Source organism: Vulpes lagopus, chromosome 11, assembly GCF_018345385.1.
Source record: "Vulpes lagopus strain Blue_001 chromosome 11, ASM1834538v1, whole genome shotgun sequence".
NCBI lineage: Eukaryota > Metazoa > Chordata > Mammalia > Carnivora > Canidae > Vulpes > Vulpes lagopus.
The window spans coordinates 48,985,007-48,994,205 of NC_054834.1; the positions used below are offsets into that span (position 1 = coordinate 48,985,007).

Genomic DNA, 9,199 nt, shown 5'->3' on the forward strand with positions numbered 1-9,199 from the left:
GGATCCTGAGATCATGACCTGAGCCGAAGGGAGATGCTTAACCGACTGAGCCACCCAGGTGCCCCTATTCATATATATATATTAAAATAAACAAGAGTTCAAACTATACCTCCAAATCTAGTTTGGCACCACAGAGTTCATTGTAGCCTTTTCTACTCGCTTATTTGTCACCTCTTTTTCTGATAGTGAGAAACTCGTCTTTCCTTATCTACATTTATTTATTTGTTCAATCTTAGCATACATTTAACGTAGTTTCAGAATTGCTAGACTATATTCCTCTGAGATACGAATTTACCAACTAGAGTGCAGTGTTTATATACAGTTTGTATGCCTTTATCTTACAGTTTCAAGTGAAAGCATAGTTTTCCAAAGTTAATTAGGCCAGCTCCTCCCCCGCCTTCAGTGAGGCTATATCATCCATCTGTAATATAGTTAGGTTTATTGTCTTAATCTTCATTCCATTATGGCTTCCCCTGATAGAGTGTTTAATTAAAAATTTTTACATATAATAAAAGTCACTTGTTGTGCTATATAGTTTTTTGTGTTTTGACAAATTCACAGTCATGTATTTGCCAGCACAGTACCAGTACAGAAGAGTCCCATTAACCTAGAAATTCCTTTGTAGTAAACTTCCCTTTGCCTAAACCTGGCAAACGCTAATCTGTTTTCCATCCTTAAAGTTTTGCCTTTTCCATGTCATATAATTGGTATCACACAATTTGTAGATTTTTTTAGGTCTAGCTTCTTTTACTTACCAAAATGCATTTAAGATTTGCCCGTGTTGTTGCTCAAACCAATAGTTCATTCTTTTTTTATGTTCAATATAGATAACCTTATTACATGGATATACCACAGTTCATTTTTCCATTTACGTGTTAGAGGACTTCTGGGTTATTTCTAGTTCCGGCAGTTATGAAAAAAGCTACTATAAATAGGCATGTATGGGTTTTTGTATGAACACAAATATTCAATTCTCTTGGATAAACATCTAGTAGTGGAATGGCTGGGTTGTATAAGTGTATGCTTCTGAGAAACTGTCACCTTTCTAAAGTGGATAGTACAATGAAAGACAGTTCTAATGTCCCACATATTCTCTAGCGTTTGATTGTCCACACCTTTTTTCAACTGGAAACTGCTGTCCCACTCCAACTCAGACTTCTCCATTCTTTTTGGCCTCTGCCTGGATTACAAACTGATCCATATTCTCACTTTGCATCCTGCTGGTATTCACGAAGGTAATGATTTTAGACCACTTCATGTTTCCACCGTACACTAAAGTACTATTACATTTTTAATCTACTAATTGTCCTATAAGGGAGTTTCAGCAAACATTCTTAGGTTGGTATGAGAGATAATAGCACCCTGCTTGAGAAGAATTCCCTTCTGGCTTTCTCAGACATTGGCTTTTGTGAGTTTCCTAACTTCTGTGCATCTCAGCATTTTTGTAGTCTACCTGAATGAACCACTGAGATATATAAGGATGGCCAGCGATCTTTACCAGACCTTGTACTGGCCATGGGTCTGGCAAGCATAGCCTACTCCACAGAGCTCTTCAGCTGGGTTTCTGGGTTCTAATTCATCAGGAAGGAGTTATGTGTCTGGTCCCTGCTTGGAGTCCCTGTCTTCTGACTTGACAGCTAGCACATTCTCATAGTCACTAGAAGTGTCATTTGACATTTCTTCTTCGTGTTTCATCTGACTACGCTCACTCTGTGCAGATGGCTGACAGGTCACATGTTCCCCTAGAGCCAGGAAACTCCCTGATTTCACAACAAATTGGATGTGGGTACCTGGACCATCCACCCTGCCTTCTGTGTTTGAGGATGTCACTTCTTCCTCCCCCTGCTGCTGGTTTCCATTGGTGTGTGCTGGTGGAACATTTTCATAATCTCTATAGCACTGGAAAACCAGACAGGACTGCTTCCCCTGGATGGTCTCAAGATTCAGCCCTGCCATATTGACATAGTCATTCGAGGTCTCCGAAGAATCTTCCCCATCGCTGAGTGGATCATTGCTTTCAGACCTTAGAGACCCAAAACTGATGTGGTCACTGGCATTCCCACCGTCCTTGTCTCTTTCCTCAGTAGACTCCAGCTCCTGGGCACTTGGGAGGGCAAAGAGGCTCGTGGGGGTGCTGTCAGTAGAAGCTAGAGCCTTAGCAATCTCTTCTGCTGTGGGCACATTGATGTAATCTCTTGAATCCTCTGAAGAAATGCTCAGGCAGTCTCTGGCTGCTCTGACATTGACATAGTGTGCTGAGGGAGTGAGGTCCCCACACATCTGGAGCCCTGTGGCATTGTCATAGATGCCCACTGCATAGCTGCTGGCATGAGTATGGTCTCTGTACAGCCAGAGGGTATTGCCTGCTTGGGAGGGCTATAAGCAAGAAGAGAAAGCCAGTGACAGGACTGAAGGAGAAATACAGGTGAAACCTTTCTACTTCCCCACCCAGGACCACTATCTAAAATTCCTTCACTTTGTTCTTTACCTTGTAGAACATCTCTAAGTTGGAGGTCTCCAGTTGCAAAGCTTTAGATCATGGGCAGGTATGAGTAGTGTGGGCTAAGTTTAGGGAACACAACAGTGTAAATGTGATGATAAATTGCTGCTGGTTTTTGGTCACAGTGTGGGTGTTCAATGGGGAGTGTGTAGAGGGGAATAGTATGAACTGGAGAGAGCCTGCTACCTCTGAGCCTTGAGAGGCAATAGAGTACAGTGGCTAAAAGTAGTGACTCAGCCTTAGACTCAGGGTGGAAATCCCAGCCTCGCGCTACTCTGTGCCGAGTTTGGGCAAAGTTACCTAATCTCTTTGTGCCTTACCTCCCTCGCAAATAAAATGGGGATAGCCATAATATCCACATAATATGGGTTTTGTGAAAAGTAAGTGTGTGACTATGCATAAGTTGTTGGGAATAATTTCTGGCACATGGAAGACACTAACAAATGGTTGTTATTATTAAAGGGGCAGCTGGCATACGGACCCAGCCCATTGTGGCCATTTAGGGATGCCGGTCTGATGTTTCCAGAGTTTCTGACTTTTCAAGAAAAGCTGGACATCCAGATTTTAATGTGAAATCTTTTAGATTTTTAAATGTTGGCAACTGGTTCCAAATGTTCTTCATCTACTACACAGTCCGTAGCCAAACATGTGTTGTGGCCTCATATCAGTTTGGGATGGAGTGCCAGAACTCGCTTTGGCAGTGACGTTTCCTCCTCCCTGCACATTATCAGCCATGCAAGCTTGGTCCCCCAGGAGTTTGTAGAGGTGAGAGCAGAGCCCAAGGATGGGATATGTGGGAGGAGCACTAGAGGTGTCCAAGTGCTAACTGAACGTAAAGCTCTGGGTAGTAAGAAGCTGGGTAGCAGCAGGATCAGCAGCAGCAGTAGGACTGTGTTCATCTGAGATGACCACAGAGCCAAGGGACCGATTCTTCAACAAGCAAGTGAGAGCTTATCTGTTGGAGATGAGGCCCCTGAGCTTCCAGGTCCCCCCTTTCCTGTCTTGGTTGTTTCTGCCCCACAATGTTGTGGGGCTCCTCCTTGAGGGCTGCCTTTAGAGCCAGATCACAGGACACACTAGGTCATTGCTATTCATTGTAGTGTTCCCATGGTAACCTCAAAAATACCCCACGTTTGATCAAACACTTTCTACACCAGCTACAGTCCTCAATGACTTACAAACATACCTGCTATTGAGTATAATTGAAACCATTTGCCATGGGCCCCAGAAGTAATTCCCAAAAGCAGGGTTTTAAGGATGTTTTGGGCCCCCACAGCATTGTTGGAATATTTGTATCCTCTCTCGAGGTAGGATACAGCATTGGAAGGGGACAATACTCATTTGAGTGAGCTGTTACCCTTGTTAAAACAATACATTTCCATTCTAACACCGTATCTTTGAATACATGTGCCCTGGTATCTTACTTAGAATCCTGAACAACTGTTCCTACCTTTCATGATTTTTGTCCCTGGGCAGTAGGGAGGTCCCTGAGGCTAGTCTTCCCAATTTATCAATAGGGCCACAGGGGACATGCCAGGGGACATGTCGTTTGCCAGGAAAGGAGATCTGTGACCTGAACTTATTTACCCCAGTTCTGCCAGAGAAATGTCCTCTCTCCCAAGGGGCTTGTCCTTTCCCTTGACTCTTACCACAGGATCAGAAGGAGGGCTATCATAATTTCTGGAAAGGAGGCTCTCGGTACTGAAAATATGGTTACTCCTTGACTGCCGTCTCCCTGAAAGGATAGAGAACAAATCCTGAAGATAGCCAGCCAGTCCCCTGAGCGCTTCCACCTCGATGGTCCCCGCATCGTGATTGATGTGGGTTTGTGTGGTGTCGGTATTTGAGGCTGGTGTTCTGTGGTGAGAGGGGCAGAGCTAGGGAGAATGATGTGCTCTGAGGCCTGGGACTGTCCTCTGTTTTTAACAAGGACCAGAGGACACTAATTAGCACAGAGTTTAGAGCAGCTGGGGAGGAGGCTCCTGTAATGTCAGAGGCCATGCTCTTCTTCTGTATGTGTCCCCCATTCCTGGACATACCCATACGTCCTTTGCTTACTTCATATCAGGACAAATAAAAAAAAAAAAAACCCCAACCCAGACACCTCCCAGCTCCCTTTTTATAGCTCTGTAGGCCCCTAATGGAGTTACAGCCTGCTTCTGACTATCCCGTCCTCCTCCATGCTCCCTGAAGGGCAGAAAGGTCTGAAAATGTAAAGAAAGTTGCTTCTGAAAAAAAAAAAAAAAAGTTGCTTCTGGGGCAGCTGAGCAGTTTAGTGCTGCCTTCAGCCCAGGGCGTGATCCTGGAGATCCAGGATCGAGTCCCACGTCAGGCTCACTGAATGGAGTCTGCTTCTCCCTCTGCCTGTGCCTCTGCCTTTCTCTCTCTTGCTCTGTGTCTCTCATGAATAAACAAATAAAATCTTAAAAAAAGAAAAAAGGTGCTTCTGGGTATGAGAGGTGCATTCTGGATGAAGTTCAGTAATATTTGTGCTCTGCAGATTAGAAAGAAAAACCTACCCAGCTCTCCTTGCCTCTGGGGTAAGGAGTCATAAATATTTTTGGCTCCTTGTCTGGGTCGAGACAGAGAAAGTAAGGGCATGACGGTAACTCGGAAGTAAGGAATGTGTCCTGCAAGACAATGAGAGAGATGGAGATCTCAGTGGGGGCAAGTGGTACGGAATGCAGGGACCCTTAGGGATGAGATAGTCCCTGAAAATATTCCCCATCCTCACTATGTATCATAAAAAATACATTTTCACACTTGCCCAATTCCATTTGAGCCAGAAGACTGGGAGAAGAAGCAAGTGGGCAAGTAGGGGGTGGTAGGAAAGGGTGGGCATAAATGTCTCAGGGCAATGACCTGCAAAGTGGAACTCTGATTGGCACTGAGCCTTTTAGGGGCATGGCTTAGACTCTCAAAAGTGAGACAATGGCCAGTGTATCAGGGAAGAACAGAAGAGAACAGAGTTTATGTCTGGAGAATAAACTTGGCCTTGAATGCCAGGCTAGATGGTGGATCCTCGTGTGTCTCCACTTGGGATAATCAAAGGACTCACGCTGCTTCTTCCATTTATTCCAGTTCCATAGGCTGTAGAAGATCAGAGTGGTCAGTAGGACGGCAAGGAATCCTGCAAACCCAGAAAATATGGCTCTGCTCTGGTCTTTCTCTCTGTGGGGAAAAACAAGGGCCATTCTCCAGCTGTAGGAGGCTGAGAAGGCTGGAGAAAAGGTTTTCTGAAGGAATTGGAGCCTGAGGACTTGGAATGGGAGCCGGCCGGAAAGCTGAGGTGGGTAGGCTGTGTGGTTGAAGAGAGTGTCTTCATTGTGGACAGAAGGAAGCTGGGCATTACCCCTTTGGAAGCCCTACTGGATGCCAGGGGTTTGGGTGTGTGTGAAACTCATTTAATCTTTACAACATCTCATCTCTCCTTGTGGCCAGAAACCTGAGATTTAGACTCAGAGAGGCTGAGTAATATATCAAAGATCACACAGGTGGGAAGGAGCAAAGATGGAACGTGAGTCTAGGTCTGTTGGGGCCCAAAGATTGTGTGCTCTTTCCAGTGTACCACACTGTCCTCCAAACTGGCAAAATCAGGTTCACCTGCCCTTGCTTCCTCCTCATTCCCTATTCCTTGGTGTCCTGTCTTGTGTGGAAGAGGGAGCTGCTCTGGGACAGAGTCCGGCTTGCAGGCATTTGAACAACCCCCATGTATGGACTTGCAGAACTGGTCTCCAACAATACTTGCTGTTTTGTGGAATGTGACCCACACAAATGCAGGAGTGAGTTTCTGCTGCTTGTGGTTCCCTGACAGCACTGGGGTTGCTGCTCTGCTTTGCCTACTGGAACAAGAAGAAGCCAATGGAGGATACAGCAGGAATGGCCAACAGACCCAAAGATTAGAAGCCAGGTCAGCTAGTCCTAGGCTTGTTTACCCAATTCTCCTGGACATTTCTGCTAAACTGCCCAATGGACATCTCAAACCAAATATGTCTGAAACAGAATGCCTGTTCTTCTCCCATAAGCCTGCTTCTCCTCTGGTGTCTCCCATCATCTAGTGGTTGGAGCTATCCTTGACTGCTCCTTTTCTTTCACACCTCAATTATTCAGTCAACCAGAAAATTCCATCTGCTCAACTCTGGGCATCTTTCCCAAACCCAATCACCTCCACTCCTCCATTGCCACTCCTGGCTTCCACATGGGTCTTTGCACATGGGTCTCCCTAGTGCGTTGCCTTGCCTTCACTCTTGACCCCCATATACTATCTTCACACATGAGCCTGCATGATCCTCCTCACAGTAAACCAGATCACGTCCCCTCTCTTCCTGTGACCCACATGACTTTGATCACACTTGGGATAACATCCACAATCCCTACTCAGTGAGGACTTCATGGCCCCTTATGGTCTAGCCTTTGCCCTCCTCCTCCTCTTCTTTCTTCTTCTTCTTCTTCTTCTTCTATTTCTCTTTTTAAAATATTTATTAATTGAGGGATGCCTGGGTGATTCAGCGGTTGAGCATCTGCCTTGGGCTCAGGTCATGGTCCTGGGGTCCTGGGATTGAGTGCCACAACGGGCTCCCTGCAGGGAGCCTGCTTCTCCCTCTGCCTGTGTCTCTGCCTCTCTCTGTGTCTCTCATGAATAAATAAAAATAAAATCTTAAAAAAATTATTATTTGAGAGAGAGAGAGAGAGGAGGGGTAGAAGGAGTGGGAGAGAGAATCCCAAGCAGGCTCCAAGTTGAGCATAGAACTGATGCAAGGCTAGATCCCATGGCCCTGAGATCATGACCTGAGCCGAAATCAGGAGTTGGACACTTAACCTCCTGAGCCACCCAGGCGCCCCTCTGCCTACCTTCTGACCTCATTTCCTACCACTTTCCTTCTGACGTGGACAGCCAGGGCTCCTGGCTGGTCCGTGTCCATGCATAGCACACTGCCACCTCAGACCTCCAGGTCCTCTCCCAGGGTGGGGGTGGGGGGGCAGGTAGCTTCATCTCTCATTTCCCTCAAGTCTCATCTGAAATATCACCTGCTCAGACAGGCCTATTACTCCCAGTCCCCTTAACTCTGTTCTGGTTTTTCTTTATACACTTAAGACAGATTGACATTTTATTATATATCCATTTGTTTGTCTATATCTGACTTTCCTACTTGACTGTAAGCTCCAAGAAGCCATGGACTTGTCCATCCTATTTACCTGGTACCTGGAACAGTGCCTGGCACTTAGCAAGGGCAGGGTGAATATTTGTGGAATAGATGAGTGACTTAGTAAACACGAATGAACATAGTAGTTATCTGGGGGGGCTTCAGGGTTCTGACAGCTTCATAAATTCAGTACCATCCATGCTCCTTCCACCTGCAGGTGACATATATGTGTTTGTCATGATAATACATTTATTTCCCTAAATGACAGTGATTTGAAATTTATTATTGCTGAGTTGCACTGTTATCACAGCACTGAGATTCATACCTACAAGTGTTGTTAAAGTTTCAACCGCTCTTGGACTTTTTATGTTTGTTAGTATGATCCTGCAAGTTTTAGCAATAAAATGTATAGCCATGCTGAGTTCTGTGAGATTTTATATCCTAAAAACATATCTTTATACATCGATGATTGCATTTTCCATTCATGGAAAGTTTTTAGGACCTAAAATACATCACTGAAAGAAAACAGGCCTGTTGGTTCCATCATGGTGGCTCCTAATTTTTGAGGGGGAAGGAGGAGAGTGGTTGTTGGGACCTGATACAGGGATGATTGAGGACAGTGACTGGGACCTCTGGGAGGTAAGAAATCCACCCAGGCCAGACAGCAAGGTCTAAGGACCCTCTCTCCCTGCAACTTCCTTTTCTCACCGATACCCATTCTTTCCCTCCCAGCAGTCCTGGGCAAGCTTCTCTAAGCCTAGAATTTGGTGGTCTAAGGGGACCTGAGGGCAGTCGTGAGGGCTAGGAGCACTGCTGGGGTAGAAGTGCCCGGGGTCAGCCAGGGCTGTCTGTCTAAATCAGGGGAGGGTGGAGCTCACCACCCTGAGTTACTCACCTGTCCAGGCTGCCGGCAGTTACCTGCAGAGTCCTGGCTTCCAAGGTCCTCCCTCTGATTTCTGAAATGGTCGGGGTGATCACATCCATGGTCATAGAAACCTCTCTGGCTTCAGCTTCTTCTTCTAAGCTTTCTCTCAGTTATCAACAGCTAACACATGCCACTTCTCCTGGCTCTTCCTAAGTGACCATCCATCAGGAGAAAAGGCAAAATTGACTTGTGTTTTGCATACCACCATAACCACTTTTTTAAGTAGATAAGAAGACTAGAAATCCTCCTCATCTCCATGTTTTCCAATCTTTCTAGAACTTTCTTTCCCCCAACATTGCATCTACCTGGTGTCTACCCCTGAAATGTTAGGCTGCATTGAGCCCAAACACAAAAACAACACGTTTGGTTCTACCTGGATGTGGCTACAGTGTCCACTGTGGGAAGCACGAACTCAGTCTGGTGCCATGTGCCCCAAGAGAGGTGGCTCAGGGAGATGCTATGCGCTCAGCCTCCTGGTGGAAGTGTGAGGAGTGTAGCGGGGGAAACTGCCAAGAGGAGAGAGAGAGAGAGAGAAAGAGAGAGAGAGACTCCGTGAGAAGCTCATCCCCTCCCAACCCCCAGAGCAGAGAGAAAAGAGCAAACATTTGCCAGAATGGAAACAGAGAGTCG

At 45.9% G+C, this 9,199-nt stretch overlaps 1 protein-coding gene across 2 annotated transcripts; it reads right to left on the reverse strand.

Annotated features, from left to right (window-relative positions):
• Nucleotides 1-9,199, reverse strand: LAX1 (lymphocyte transmembrane adaptor 1). 2 transcript variants are annotated; one of them, XM_041773512.1, is made up of 6 exons: nt 8,943-9,199; nt 8,540-8,718; nt 5,559-5,671; nt 5,020-5,130; nt 4,150-4,235; nt 1-2,376 (listed from the first exon to the last, which is right to left on the reverse strand). In XM_041773512.1, the coding sequence occupies exons 2-6, from the start codon at nt 8,632-8,634 to the stop codon at nt 1,591-1,593; spliced, it is 1,191 nt and encodes a 396-aa protein (XP_041629446.1). In that variant the 5' UTR covers nt 8,635-8,718; nt 8,943-9,199; the 3' UTR covers nt 1-1,590. The 2 variants fall into 2 exon arrangements, with proteins under 2 accessions (XP_041629446.1, XP_041629447.1); XM_041773513.1 differs by lacking the exon at nt 5,020-5,130.

Bases quoted from the DNA above. Each gene is read 5' to 3' on its own strand.
- LAX1 (XM_041773512.1), bottom strand. From the start codon at position 8,634: ATGACCATGGATGTGATCACCCCGACCATTTCAGAAATCAGAGGGAGG. The intron at 5,131-5,558 runs GTGAGTCCTTTG...ATTGTCTTGCAG, and splicing joins GAATAAATGGAAGAAGCAGC to GACACATTCCTTACTTCCGA. The intron at 4,236-5,019 runs GTAGGTTTTTCT...CTATCCTTTCAG, and splicing joins CCAGAGGCAAGGAGAGCTGG to GGAGACGGCAGTCAAGGAGT.